The sequence below is a fragment of the Chanodichthys erythropterus genome, chromosome 12 (genome assembly GCF_024489055.1).
Source record: "Chanodichthys erythropterus isolate Z2021 chromosome 12, ASM2448905v1, whole genome shotgun sequence".
Classification (NCBI taxonomy): Eukaryota; Metazoa; Chordata; class Actinopteri; order Cypriniformes; family Xenocyprididae; genus Chanodichthys; species Chanodichthys erythropterus.
In genome coordinates, this window is record NC_090232.1 from 13325195 (window position 1) to 13341357 (window position 16163).

Consider the following 16163-nt stretch of genomic DNA (forward strand, 5'->3'; position numbering starts at 1 on the left):
CAACTCCAAGCTCTAATAAGTCAAGAATGGATTGTCAGTGGTCAAGGTTTGGCCCAGAATTGGATATCCAGCATGCCAGAGCGAATTGCAAAGGTTATGAAGAAGGGTCAATATTTAGGTCAATATGTAAATATTTACTCTTTGCATATATTGAAAGATTTTGCAAATAAATGCCTTTAAAACTTATGAAATGCGTATAGTTGTTCTTCAGTATATCATAGAAACACACAGAAAAAAATACTGAAGCAACAAGCTTTCCAAAACAAAATGTATGTTACTTCCAATACTTTTGGCCACATAATTGTGCTAGAAGACTACAAAAAAAAAACTCCAGATGAATGCAGGCGCCACCTTGAGGAGGAATCCTTTATGTTTATGTGCAATGCCGCCTCAACCCAGTAGAGGGCAGTGTAACTCCGTTGATCAAGAATCACCACCAGTCCTATGACCTTGCTTTGGTTTACAGCTGTTTTTAGTAGCGCGTGTATGCTTGAGGGGGTCACTTATGTTTCTTAACGGACACAGATCGCATCGATACACACAATAAACGTAAACGGACTCAGATCGCATCGATACACACAATAAACGAGGAATATTCAGTATTTGAAGCCAATCTGGTGAGTAACAAAATCGACTATGCATAGCCACTTTACCTTTAATGTATGCGCTGTCTGTCGTCCTTGATGTCTTCTCTGAATTTGTGTGTTTCAGTTTCATCTGTGCAGCGCATATTATAGATTCAGACTGTTCTCCGAACTATGTAATTAATTGTAACCTAGGAGAAGTTCAGAAATCACAAATCATGTATAAGTGCTGCATGTCCTCCACTAGCTCGCGTGATAGTCTCTGTTTAAGAAAGGTACTCCAATGCCTTCAGTCCACTTGAGTTTTGTCGATAAACATATCATTCACAAAACGCAAAACCATAACGCTGTATTCAAGAGACAATACATCAATTTAAACTCGAGCCAACTACGAATAATCAAATGATACAATTAGTTATGCTTCGATATTATTTTTTAACTATGCCGTTAATCATTATTATGGACAATTACACATTATCATACAATATATTATATATATATAGATATATACATTATAGCAGTGATGTCGTAGCAAATATCAGATCGCTCGTAATCACAACATCACTACTGCGTGAGTGATATTGATTTATAAAAACAGTTCAATGAATGTAATATTGAGTAACTTACATTTAGACACAATATTGGCAGCTCCAAACAATGTTAAAGGGTAAGTTCACCCAAAAATGGCAATTCTGTCATTTATTACTTACCCTCATGTCGTTAATCTTCGTAACACAAATTAAGATATTTTATTTGAAATCCGATGGCTCAGTGAGGCCAGCATAGTGAGCAACGACATTTCCTCTATCAAGATCCATAAGGTACTAAAACATATTGAAATCAGTTGTAGGCCTACAGTGGTTCAATATTAATATTATAAAGCGAGGAGAATATTTTTGGTGCGCCAAATAATAAATAAATAACGACTTAGAGATGGCCGATTTCAAAACACTGCTTCAGGAAGCATCGGAGCACAAATGAATCAGTGTATCGAATCTGCTTTTCGGAGCGCCAAAGTCACGTGATTTCAGCAGTTTGACACGCGATCCGAATCATGATTCGATACGCTGATTCATTTGTGCTCCAATGCTTCTTGAAGCAGTTTTTTGTAATCGGCCATCACTAAATAAGTTGTTATTTTGTTTTGTTTTTTGGCACACCAAAAATATTCTTGACGCTTTATAGTATTAATATTGAACCACTGTACTCACATGAACCGATTTAAATATGTTTTTAGTACCTTTATGGATCTTGAGAGAGGAAATGTCATTGCTCCCTATGGAGGCCTCACGAAGCCATCAGATTTAAACTAAAATATCTTAATTTGCGTTCCGAAGATTATCGAAGGTCTTACGGATGTGGAACGGCATGAGGGTGAGTAATAAATGACAGAATTTTCATTTTTGGGTGAACTAACCCTTTAAGCATTTCCTTGCAACACAGTAATGGTGTTTCGTTCCCCAATTAATCGCTTTTTAACAAATCATTTGCATTAATGATTCAATGACTCGCTCTTGATAGAGATGTTGCCATCTACTGGCGTAACAATGTAACCCCGCTTTTCATTATTAAAGGGATAGTTCACCCAAAAATGAAATGAAGAAATGAAAATTCTGTCATTATTTACTTATCCTCATGGCGTTTCAATCTTCAATGATTTACTTTTTCTGCGGAACATAGAATATATTATGAAAAATGTTTAGACTAAATTGTTATAGTTATCGTCCTTGCTGTGGCTGTGAATGGGCCTTAAAGGGCCCAAAAATGAAAATTCTGTCATTAATTACTCACCCTCATGTCGTTCCACATCTGTAAGACCTTTGTTCATCTTCGGAACAAAAATTAAGATATTTTTGATAAAATCCAATGGCTCAGTGAGGCCTCCATTGACAACAAGACAGTTAACACTTTCAGATGCCCAGAAAGCTACTAAAGACACATTTAAAACAGTTACTGTGACTACAGTGGTTCAACCTTAATGTTATGAAGAAACGAGAATACTTTTTGTGCACCAAAAAAACTAAATAACGACTTTATTCAACAATATCTTGTGATGGGCGATTTCAAAACACTGCTTCATGAAGCTTCAAAGCTTTACGAATCTGTTGTTTCAAATCAGTGGTTCGGAGCGTGTATCAAATTGCCAAAGTCACGCCCCCCAGTGGTGAACCATTGAAATTTCGATACACTTATTATGGAACGGAGCCTTTTTTTACTGAAATCATGTTACCCTGGCAGACGCAGACACAAAACGCTTGATTTATTTTATTTTTTTCTAAACTAGTTCCTTTAATGGAAAAATATATATACAAACGAACAGTCCAAATTTGATCTGAAACATAATTTCAGCCTACTTGATAATTGTTTATACATATGCTGTATGAAAGCAATAATACACACTGATTTAGATCATAACAACTTTAGAGGGTATTTACACTTGGTCACTTTATGTGCCTTGAGTCATCGGATTGCTAGCCAATTGAGTTGACACATTCCATTTACACTATGATCTATTATAGTATGAATGTATGTAGTATAAATCTAATCCAGACGTACTACATTCGTCATGTTGTCATTGTCATGTGACCTGCTAGCGTCAGTTGTATTGCTTCACTGTCGTTCACAACTCCTCTCCCGTGGCCTCATAGAATAGTAAAGTATCCATCAGATGCGCACTTTGAAATATAGCCTGAGGTCATCCAGGTACTTTTTGCATGCTGTTTTATGAATACTATAAATTCAGACATACAACTCTTTTCACAGAATGTTTTTCGACTACTATATAGACAATATATACTACATTATGCATGTTTGGATGCAGCCATGGTCTTTATATGATTGAATAGCTATCAAATCAGTGAAAATGCATGATGTGGCCAAGTTTTAACAAGCCTTTTATGTACTCTGGCACACAAAATTCATTATATCTTATGTAATTTTCCATGTCTGTTTCAGTTGTCACTCACAAGTAACAGCTTCCTTTATGGCACAGATAAGCAGGTTAACTAGGAGTAAAACTGCAGGAGATCTGATTAATCTCATGAATGAAGCTAGAATGAGATAAGATCCAATATCTTCATTTGTTACAACACGCCCAACAGCCCATATGAAGGATCTTGTTTTTAGAGTACCATGTTGACCCCCTTATAGTGGAGTCATTTTGATCTGCCCCTCGCCTGCACCTCTAATAATGGTGTTGCTGTGCTTCCCCTCATTCTGTTTGTGTTGATGATGCTATTTTTGATCTGTGACTCTTAATCATGACCTTAGACCTTAAACTTCAAGTTTAGTGACACTGAGTTATATTAGCACAGTATTATCCTGAAAGATATGATACTCCCTTACATGTTACATTCCCTTCCAAAATGTACTGTGGCAGTAGAGTGATGGTGTCAAATTGCAGTGTTATGGTATGATATACTGAATTCATTTTGTATTCATATACTATGGTATTTCCATGGCAATGCACCTTTCAACCAGTGAATTTTTGTAATTTCCAATTATTTGTAATTACTGAGAAGTGATGTGCCATAAAATGAAAAATTTACAAATTTTTAGTGATATTTGTAAATTGTCTTTCTAAATGTTTCGTTAACATGTTGCTAATGTACTGTTAAATGTGGTTAAAGTTACCATCATTTCTTACTGTATTCACGGAGACAAGAGCCGTCGCTATTTTCATTTTTAAACACTTGCAGTCTGTATAATTCATAAACACAACTTCATTCTTCATAAATCTCTCCAACAGTGTAGCATTAGCCGTTAGCCACGGAGCACTATCAAACTCATTCAGAATCAAATGTAAACATCCAAATAAATACTATACTCACAGGAATCGATGTATGCATGATGAACACTTTGTAAAGATCCATTTTGAGGGTTATATTAGCTGTGTGAACTTTTTGTTTGCTGTTTAAAGCAGTTGAGAGCTCGCGGGGGCGGGGAGCGGGAGATTTAAAGGGGCCGCACGCTTAATCGGTGCATATGTAATAATGGCTCAAAATAGGCAGTTAAAAATATTAATTAAAAAAAATCTATGGGGTATTTTGAGCAGAAACTTCACAGACACGTTCAGGGGACACCTTCGACTTATATTACATCTTTTGAAAAGGCACCTCTAGGGCACCTTTAAATATTAATTAACTAATTAATATTAATTATTAACTTTCCAGGCCTGTAAATCACAATTTTAAAATCCCTTTTTATATTTCTAGTTTTTCCATGGAAACCAGAACACTTAAACTATCATTCCAAAGTTTAGGGAGCAGCAGTGATAGGAGATAAACAACATGGCATTTAAATTCCGTACCAAGGCTCTATCTTCACAGCTGAGGCTCGAGCATTACTCCTGATTCTGGAAAATATTGAGAAGGGTCAAGAACGAAACTTTTTAATTGCCTCTGACTCAAGGTCTTGTCTTCAAGAACTTGAATCCTTAAAAGACTGTCCACCCCATAATTGTCAAAATTTTAACTAAATTAGATCTTTTAAAGAAGGAAAACTTTATCTTTTGCTGGGTTCCAAGTCACATTGGACTGACTGGTAATGAGAGAGCGGACACTGCTGCCAGGGATGCACTTGACCTGGAAATATCTGACTGTCAAATACCACCTTCTGACTTCAGACCATTAATTAGCTTATACATCACTAACAAGCAGCAGAAGGAATGGGACGGATATAAAAATGAAAATCAGAGATAAACTCTAGTATAAAAAGAAGCGTCTTCCATAACTTCAAGTCGTCTTCACCAAGTGCCGACTGGGCCACTCAAGACTTACACTTTCGATAGATGAAATTCATCCTTTATATGTCTCTCGTGTCAAGTTCCTTTGACTGTATTTTTTTTATCATACTGCTAGAAAACGCTTTTATTCAGAAACATGTTCTTTTATTCAGAAACATGGAATATTTCGGAATGTATCACCCGAATGTATTTCAGATTTTCTATCTTCTGTCAAGTTGAAATGATTTCTATTATAATGCCATTAAAAAAACGTACAATAAACAAACAAACAACAGTTTAGAGTCGGTTGCAGTATTTAATGTTTTTTTTTTTAAATAAATCTTTTATGTTCAGCAAGGCTGCATTTATTTGATCAAAAATACAGTCAAAACAGTGATATTGTAAAATATTTTTACAATTTAAAATTTTACAATTTGAATATATGTAAAAATATATTTTATTCCTGTGATTGCAAAGCTGGATTTTTATTAGTAATTAATCCAGTCGATTTGGTGCTCATGAAACATTTCTTATTATTATCAATATTTAAAAGTTGTGCTGCTTAATATTTTTGAGTAAAAGTATTAACGTAATCTCTTTAAAAATGTATTTCTTTTCAATCTTACTGACCCCAAACTTTTAAACGGTATACTTAACCATGATACTGTTTGTTAGAGATTTAATATTATCCTTTTTAGTAACTCTATAATGTAAGATATAGTTAAAAAAAATAGGATGGTAAAATAGAGGTTGTGTTTTGAAGCATTTCATGATCACATGCTGATTTTTGTAATATCAAAAGTGTGCCAAAAAGTAAATGACTGTTGCTATGAATGTACAAACCACTTATGTTGTAACCTTGCCTAGCTTCCTGAGTGACATTTATGATTTAAATTTGCTCGAAAAGGAAGTTGCGATAGTCCTTTCAAATATATTATGACATATATTTGAGTGAAACAGGTTCTCAAACAAGAAATGTAGAGCAGGACTTGATTTTGTCCATCAGAAATTGATTGAATCATTATCTTTTTCTATTGCTGTGATCTTGTGTGAGTGACAGGTTGTCCTGTAAACACATCATCAGAGAAGAGATGTTGTTACAAGAGGGAGGGGAAGTTATTACAAGGCCAATTGAATTTTAAAAGTCCCGTTTTTCGTGGTTTTTTGAAGCTTTGATTGTGTTTATAGTGTGCAATATAACATGTTCATGTTTCGCGTGTAAAAAAACACAGTATTTTTCACATAATTTACTTATCTGTATACAGCTGTTTCCACTGTCATAAAAACGGGCTGATGACTTCCTTGTTCTATGATGTCCCTCCTTCAGAAATACGTAACGAGTTCTGATTGTGCCAGCGGTTCCTGTGTTGTGATTCGACAGCAGCTTAGCGCTCCTTGCTTGGAAAGGTCATGCCTCTTACCATAACGTGTGCTGCACATAGTTTTACATGTGGACTATTGTGGTGTTGTGCCGAATGAACACAAAAGACAATAATTCCCGAGATACTGAACTCTTTAATCTCCACAAGCAGCGACAGAAAATGTACAACGTTTGCACTCACTCATACGGAAAGCAGCCATATACATAAACATAGTCCCCTCTTGTGGCCATTATGTGCACTGCAGTCCAACTATTAACTATTGCAGTAAGGAAACCACAATTATAATTTTCGGGAACCGAGTTAAACATAAATTGTAACCATAGATCTCTAAGTACAGCGTCCCTGGGAAGGCCAAACAAAGGTGATTGGACTGCGGGATGAAAATAACACCATTTTGACGACATGGCGACAAACACTCTACAAACGCAACTCTTGCTCTTCTCCGTGGGAGCGCAACAAGACCACGCCCCCTTTTTTGTGTATTCCTGTGGGCGGAGGTTAGTCAAAAACTGTTTTAGTGACGTCATTAAAGAAGGATGTAGAGGGATGTAGTCCAAACTGGCCGTTCGATGTAGGCGACTTCTGTTTAATAAAATATCTCGCTTGGCATTGAACTTTGGGCTTTAAAATTTTACAGATTTTATTTATACTCTAACAACAACATTACACACTAACTAAAGTTTGAAACATGGGATCACGAAGAACGGGACCTTTAAAAAATTATGATGTGCACCGATAAATCATTTATAATAAATACTGCAATATTCCATAAAAGCAAGAATTGTCTATTTTGATTTCATGGAGACTTTGAAAAAATTACACCATGTTATTTTATCACACTTCTGCAAAAAAAAAAAAAAAAAAAAAATTGGTGTGGTTCATTTGTTGGCCAACAGAGTGTTTCGTCAGTATTTTGGGTATAATGTAACATGCTTTATGCTCATGTGGTGACATGGTTGCATTATGTAGCCTGGAACATCCTGTTGACCTGTGTACTCAGAGTGTGCGTGTGCACGTCCATATGGTCTCCTGACGTCTCAAGTCTGTAATCTCATTCTGTCAGAAGCAGTTTAACACACAGAGCCAGTGGTGCATTTCTGCTGAACATCGCTCACACAACATCACCACTCAAACACATGCTCAGCTGTAGGACACTCAAAATCCAATCGTTACATCATGGAGGTGGTTGGTAAGATAAACAATTCATGTAACTCCTTTAGTTCTATTAAAAATGTTATTTTTAATGGTTACTTAATTTCTGCTGTTCTATGCCACTTGGATTTAACACTAATGATTTTGTATAATAACTCGAATGCGTGTTTGGAGGACTTGAGGTGAACTTATCAGTGGACAGTTTTGAGACAAAACGCAAATGTTGTTTTTAAACTTAAAAAAGAAAATGAACACAACAGTCTATTTTATGTGGTGCTCTGTGTTTAGCAAAAAATATACTATAGTGCATTGATGGCATCAGATAACAATACCATGGTACTTGTATGTAAATATAGTATACCTATTACATTGAACTCGAAATCTCATCTGGTCACTTTATCCTGATTATAATGGTTTTACATATATAGCAATGAATATTCCTTTTTTTTTAAATAAATTATCGTTCAAAAGTTTGGGATATGTAAGATTTTAAAATGTTTTTGAAAGAGGTCTCATTTATTTGATCAAAATTACAGTAATATTGAGAAATCATTTTAAAATGTAATTTATTCCTGTGATGGCAAAGTTGAATTCTCAGCAGCCATTAGTGTCACATGCTTCAGAATTCATATAGTAGCTCATTTCTGCAATTGCATCAGTAACAGATGGAACATTTGCACTGCTAAAGTGTCAGCACAAAAAAATTACTGGTTTGAATGAAAAAAAAAAAAAAAAAAAATATATATATATATATATATATTATTAATTTATTTTTTTTAACAACAGTGAGCATCAAAAAGCCCCAGTGGTCTCAGAGGCAATTGAGTTAAAAGCTAACCAGGTGTTAATCAAGGCATGTTTAGTTGATTAAGGCCAAGATGGATTACCAGGGACCTATAGACCAACATAAAGCTCTTGTGTAGCCAACCAGGCCATTCCTTTGAATTGAAAAAGTCTACACCTGTGAACTTGCATGTTACTGAGACTTGGAGATCAATGGAGCTATTACATGCATGAACGCCTCTCAGTTCTGGGTGTGTTTAACAACCGGTGCTACTTGCTGCGCTCAGTATAAATGGATTAACTATGTGTTTGCTTGTCCTGTTTGAAGAAGATACAAGATGGAGTGAATTAAAGTGGAAATAGATGGCAAAGCCTGATTTAGTTCAGCACATCTGCTCAGTGTTAAGGTGTGTTCACACTGACAGCTGTTTGCAGCAACACCGCAACCAGGTGTTGTTCTATAGGGCTGGTGATAAAATTCCTGAAACGATCCTTATGTGATGGCTGTTTTGTTTCTCTTAGCATGTTCCATGGGCAGCAGCTCCAGTCTCTACAGTGTCCTGGCTAAGACTGTCAGTAGACCTCCTCTTCCTTGCCCGTGTGACTCCACATACACTCCGGGTAACGATCTGGATCTGGATCTGGATCAAGGCTCGGCGGACCCTTTGGAGCTGTTGCAGGAATGTAGAGAGGTTCTGAGAAACCGGCCAGCCCAACTGCAGAGAGCTTTCGTTCAGACGGGGCATGGAGACTCCAGACAGATGATCAGAGTTATGCAGTGGAATGTACTAGCACAAGGTATAAACCTAAACCCTATATTCATCTTCATAAAGAGGGGACACTGAATAACATATTACTTGTGTTTAACATAATATACACTACCGTTCAAAAGTTTAGGGATATGCAAGAGTCTGCATTTATTTGATCAATAAATAAATCATGAAACCTATTTTGTAAAACTATTACAATGAAAAAAAACCTTTTCTATTTGAATATATTTTCAAATGTAATTTATTCCTGTGGTGGCAAAGCTGAATTTTCAGCATCATTACTCTCTTCAGTCACATGATCCTTCAGATATCATTCTAATATGCTGATTTGCTGCTCAAGAAATATTTTTTTTATTAAAGCTGCATGTAAGTTTTTTTTGTTTGTTCAAATTTTACAAAATTTCTATAATGAGCAAGTACATCATGAATCCATTTTCCAAAACATGTTTTTGTCTTATCCTGAATCACTACGGTACACATAATAAGTGTTTATATTCGGACTATTTTAGACCGGTCGGGTTGGCACCGCTGCGGAGTAGCCCAGTGACTCATCATATACATCAGGGGTGTCCAAACTCGGTTCTGGTGGGCCACTGTCCTGCAGAGTTTAGCTCTAACTTACCACAACACACCTGCCTGGAAGTTTCCTGTATGCCTAAAAACCTTGATTAGCTGGTTCAGGTGTGTTTAATTGGGGTTGGAGCTAAACTTTCCAGGGTAGCGTTTCCCAAAAGCATCGTAAGCCTAAGTTGATCGTAGCTCCATTGGTTTCAGCTTAAGCTTACGATGCTTTTGGGAAACTCTGCCCAGGACAGTGGCCCTCCAGAAGCAGGACTAGACACCCCTGATATACATAAACGGAGAGAAGTAGCTCTGGCTACTCTTCCGCAAGATGCATGCAGTTTTGTTTATTAACTGCTAGAGCGCCAAAAGTTCCATGGTGTTGCTTTAATATCAATGTTGACAACTGTTGTGCTGCTAAATATTTTTGTGGAAATTGTGATATTTTTTCAGGATTATTTGATGAATAGAATTTATTTCAATAGAATTTATTTTTATTATTTATTTAATATATATATATATATTTTTGTAACAATATAGAAGTCTTTACTGTCACTTGATTAATTTAATGCATCCTTGCTAAATAAAAGTAATTTCTTTACTAAATCTGACTGACCTGAAAGTTTCAGGATTCAGGAATAAAATGGGCAAATAGTAATAATGAAATATAATTACTAACAAACAATTATAACAGTAACCACCAAGCAACCTCATAGGAACTTATGGTTAAAACCCCTCAGGAAACCTAAGCAATGCATAGCAACACTAGCATCGTGGTGGTGAGTTTTGAATGGATAAAGACCACAAGGTAGGGTTATTATAGTTAACTAAAACCATTAAAAAATATATTTTGTTAGTTATATGTTGAATAAAATAAAATAAAACTTAACTAAGTTTAACTACTCAACTAGCAACCTAACCCTAACCCTTGTATAGTTTAACTTGATGCACTAAAATAGTTAAACTTTGATTGTAACAATGATTGTTTTGCCAATCTATATTTAGCACGGATGGCTCTCTAACTGCCGCAATAGTATAAAACTCTCCTGATGTTTTAAGGGTGCCCTAGAATTAAAAATTGAATTTATATTGGCATAGTTAAATAACAAGAGTTCAGTACATGGAAAAGACATAAAGTGAGTTTCAAACTCCATTGTTTCCTCCTTCTTATATAAATCTCATTTGTTTAAAAGACCTCCGGAAAACAGGCGAATCTCAACATAACACAGACTGTTACTTAACAGCCGGGGTATACGCCCCCAATATTTGCATATGCCAGCCCATGATTGAGGTATAACACAAGGGCAGTTAGTATTACACAAGGGCAGAACGTCTGGATCTGCACAGCTGAATAATCAGACTAAGTAAGCAAGCAAGGAAAACAGCGAAAAATGGCAGATGGAGCAATAATAACTGACATGATCCATGATTACATGATATTTTTAGTGATATTTGTAAACTGTCTTTCTAAATGTTTCGTTAGCATGTTGCTAATGTACTGTTAAATGTGGTTAAAGTTAACATCGTTTCTTACTGTATTCACTGAGACAAGAGCCGTCGTTATTTTCATTATTAAACACTTGCAGTCTGTATGATGCATAAACACAACTTCATTCTTTATAAATCTCTCCAACAGTGTAGTGTTAGCCAGTTAGCCACAGAGCATAGCCTCAAACTCATTCAATATCAAATGTAAACACCCAGATAAATACAATACTCACACAATCCGACGCATGCATTCAGTATGCATGACGAACACTTTGTAAAGATCCATTTTGAGTGTTATATTAGATGTGCAAACTTTGTTTATGCTGTGATAGAGTCGAGAGCTCGGGAGGGGGCGGAGACCACGCGATTTAAAGGGGCCGCAACCTGAAATCGGCTTGTTTCTAAATATTCCTTAAAATAGGCAGTTAAAAAAATGAATAAAAAAAAATCTATGGGGTATTTTGAGCTGAAACTTCAGACACATTCAGGAGACACCTTAGACTTATATTACATCTTTTAAAAAAAAATTCTAGGGCACCTTTAATAACAATTACAAAAGAATAAAATGTATCCTATTTTGTTACCTATTGGAACTCGGACAGAAATTAGAAATTTGGTTGAGCATCTGGTTCTTATTCACGATCTAAACCATATTCTCAAAACTAGCGTTTTCAACATCTTCTAAATCAATATTTTGATCGCTTACAGCTTCTTCACCAGATACAATGACACAAATATTTGATTGTGTACAGTATTCTTGCTCTGCAGTGAATTGCTAAGCTATTATAAGTTTTGCCGATAATACTTGTATATTCTTTTGTTTTATGCCTGCTATAATTATGAGTGAAACATCACATCATCATTGCGTTTCTGACATTGCCACCTTGAGGAATAAAAGTGAATTACACTTTTTGAGTTATCAGAGATTCAATTATTGCTGCGGGGAAAAAAATATACTTAAGGTATGTTTACATGACATCGATGTACTAAAAACAGAAACATTTTTCCTTTGCGTTTTTCTTGTACAAACGACAACGTTGTCAAAACAATTCCCATTCACACACATCTGCGAAAATGGCTAAAAACGCTGTATTATGCTGCCAGGCCAGTAGTTGACGATGTCCCTTTGTAAAAAGAAACTACGTGCCTATAGACTGAATATTATACATATGCACATGACATCACTCACAAATTTACTGTAGAGACAATAGCGCTATCGTTTTCAAAAACAAAAGTTTGCATTTTTAAGCCCCCAAAATGTCATTGTTGTGTAAATGAACAGCCAAAATGCATAAAACGTTTTCCATTTTTTGTTGAAAATGGTGTTGTGTAAACTATTACAAACCCCGTGTCATAATGACCCTTTAAACTTTTTACAAAAAATGTATTAGAAAACAGGAATTCTTTTATAATTTTACTTTTTTTTTTTTGTTATATTGTTTATAATGAATGAATTGAGAAATACTAAGAAGGTATATGTCTAACTTTAAAAAATGAATGTGGGGGAGGATAGTGAATAAAGTCCTGTATCGATAAAGACCCCCGGTATATTTAATAATAATAATAATGACAACATTACTAAAACTTTAACTTAAATAGAAAATCTAAAAATAAAAACCAACTCAATATATTAATAAAACTATAAAAGTATCTCAGTGTTACTTAAATTACACTGCCACAATGTCACATTTTATTGAGAAAATGTAAAAATCTTTACTTTATAAAGGTCTAACTGGGATGATTTACAGAGATTATTATTTTTTTTTTTAAAAAACAATCCAACTTCTCTCTGTCCTGTTGCAGCATTAGGTGAAGGCATGGACAGTTTTGTGCAGTGCCCCATGGATGCTCTGAACTGGGCTGAAAGGAAGTATTTGATCCTGGAGGAGATCCTAACCTACAGACCTGACATCCTATGCCTACAGGAAGTCGATCACTACTTTGACATGTTTCAGCCCATCCTGGCAAGTTTGGGCTACCAGAGCAGCTTCTGCCCCAAACCGTGGTCTCCATGTCTGGATGTGGAGAACAACAACGGCCCTGATGGCTGTGCTCTGTTCTTCAATCACAAACGCTTCCAGTCACTAAACACAACACATCTTCGACTGTCCGCCATGATGTTGAAGACCAATCAGGTGGCAATCATCGCCGCTCTGCGCTGCCGAGCAACAGGTCGGGCCTTCTGTGTCGCGGTAACGCATCTAAAAGCACGGAGCGGTTGGGAGGTCCTACGCAGCGCACAGGGTTCGGATCTCCTGCGCAACCTGCGGAACGTTGCACAGAGAATAGAGGCGGAAGAAAAAGCAGATGCCAACGTTCCTCTGATAGTATGTGGTGATTTTAATGCAGAGCCAGCAGAACATGTCTATAGGAATTTTGCAACATCTAGTCTGGGACTGGACAGTGCGTATAAGCATTTGAGTACGGACGGGAAAACCGAGCCACCTTACACAACGTGGAAGATCCGGCCCAGTGGCGAGAGCTGCCACACACTGGACTACGTGTGGTATTCACACAGAGCGTTTGATGTTAATGCGGTTCTGGACTTTCCTACAGCCGAACAAATTGGACCCAATAGGCTGCCTTCCTATAATTACCCTTCAGATCACCTCTCTCTCGTCTGTGACTTCAGCTTCAAGGATCCAACGCTTGTTTCCCAGTAATTACAGACTCATTTCACAAGATATTTACTACAAGTCGAGACGTGTGCTGGCACAGCATTTCTACATATTTTAATTGTTGTTCATGAATAATTAACACTTCAGCCAGTACATCCTGAAAGGGATAGTTCATACAAATAAATAAATAATTCACTAAACGTCAATCCATGTATTTCCTTTGTACTGTGGAACATTAAAGGAGATTTGTTTTCACTTGCTAAGATAATACAGCACAATAAAATCATAAAGCAAAGACTTCATCATAAAAGTAGTCATTTTGTCCAATCTATTCCATTGTTGCTTTTTAAAATCAAACATGCATTCAAAAGTGGTTAGACATTAGTGACTGCAAATGTTATTGGTGAAATGCATTGTTTGATATTTAAGAGCTATGATGGGGGAAAGGTGTTGAAGAAAGAACTTAAAGGGTTAGTTCACCCAAAAATGAAAAGTAACTCCTGACCCGACGCAATGATAAACAGGGAGCGTAGAGGATAGAGCAAAACAAAACACCGGTTACGAATTAGAGGTTTAAAACGATCTTTTGTAAAGAGAAATGTCGGAGGATTTCGATATAAGAAAAGAAGAGCTTGAGTTTGTCACACAGCCCTATTTGTTTAGATCTACGTCGTACATCGCGTCAGGGGTTACTCTTGTGGTGCAAGTCTGCTTGCGCAATATGTGTACGGTCGTCTGCTGGAAGCTAGTTATTTTAGATTAAAAAGTGTTAAATATGGATATTTTTCTTAAAAAAAAAATCACTTTGCTTCAGAAGGCCTTTATTAACCCCCTGGAGCCATGTGAAGTACTTGTACGATGGATGGATACATTTATTTTTACTAATATTATATAGCTTGGAAGAGCCGGGTATTTTTAAATACATCTCTGATTGTGTTCGTCTGAAAGAAGATAGACATATACACGTTTAATGGCTTGAGGGTGAGTAAAACATTATTTTTCATTTTTGAGTGAATTATCCCTTTAAATATCTTTAGTATGGCTTCTGAAGGCTTGAAATATCATACTAGACTACTTTTATGGTGCCGTAAATTGATGTCCACTTTTAATTGGATATTAAGTGAAATTAAGCACATTAAGCAGCTTGGACATTAAGTGAAATATCTCCTTTTGTATTCCACAGAAAAGAAAGAAATACAGGTTTGGAAATACATAAGGGTGAGTAAATGGTGACAAAGGCCTGAAAACAGGATTCAAAGTGCAAGTTTTTGAAAACGATACCGTCACTGTATAAACTACAAAAAAAATACAAATTTGTGAAAACTGACATCATGCACGTTCGTATTACGCGTTCAGTCTAAAGGCGTGTAGTTTTTCTTTACAAAGTGGCATCGCCAACTACTGGCCTGGCAGCATAATGCACCGTTTTTAATCATTTTCGTGGATCCATGTGAACAGGAACCGTTTTGAAAACGTTTTTATCTGTACATGAAAAAGCAATGTTTCTGTTATTAGTACATACATCGGTTGTGTGAATGTACCCTTATTCTTTTAGACTCTTGTACGCTACCGACTTGAGATTGTAGGTTTAAAAGCAAAATGTTATTTTTATTTCTTAATATGTGACTTAATAAGTTTTTTTTTTTTTTTGCTCTTATTAGTGGTAATAACATGACCATTTACACAAATAAAACTATTGCATTGTGGTGTTTTTTTTTTTTTTTTTCTCAGACTGTTAATAAAGCACGTTTGGGAAGGTGTCAAATGCTGCATAAACTTGCTTTAGTAAAAACATTGTGTATCATTCACACTCATGCACAAGTGAGAGAAGTCTTACTAATTAATGAAACATTTCCTTTGTGTAACATCCTTAAAATGGTAATTTCTCAGCTAGTTTCAACAAGATCAATTGCAGACAGTTAAACTATTAGTACAGTCACATAAGCTCCTCATTTAATAGAGTCATGCATTATTAAATTTTTGCACCTTTAAAAGGCACTGCTGCAGGAAGAGCATGCAACTCAATCCCTTCCATAATGTTTGTGAGCGCAATGTGCAAAACCACTAGCCCATTTTACTACATAGATATGTAGACTAAAGAG

General features: G+C 36.0%; 1 protein-coding gene across 3 annotated transcripts; it reads left to right on the plus strand.

Annotated features, from left to right (window-relative positions):
* The first annotated feature begins 455 nt into the window (after positions 1-455).
* noctb (nocturnin b) lies at positions 456-14371 on the plus strand. Of its 3 annotated transcripts, XM_067405331.1 has the most exons (4): positions 7677-7878; positions 8953-9031; positions 9147-9422; positions 13247-14371. In XM_067405331.1, the coding sequence occupies exons 3-4, from the start codon at positions 9155-9157 to the stop codon at positions 14104-14106; spliced, it is 1128 nt and encodes a 375-aa protein (XP_067261432.1). In that variant the 5' UTR covers positions 7677-7878; positions 8953-9031; positions 9147-9154; the 3' UTR covers positions 14107-14371. The 3 variants fall into 3 exon arrangements, with proteins under 3 accessions (XP_067261431.1, XP_067261432.1, XP_067261430.1); XM_067405330.1 differs by lacking the exons at positions 7677-7878; positions 8953-9031 and adding an exon at positions 456-617; XM_067405329.1 differs by lacking the exon at positions 8953-9031 and having other exon boundaries at positions 7678-7878.
* The last annotated feature ends 1792 nt before the right edge of the window (positions 14372-16163 follow it).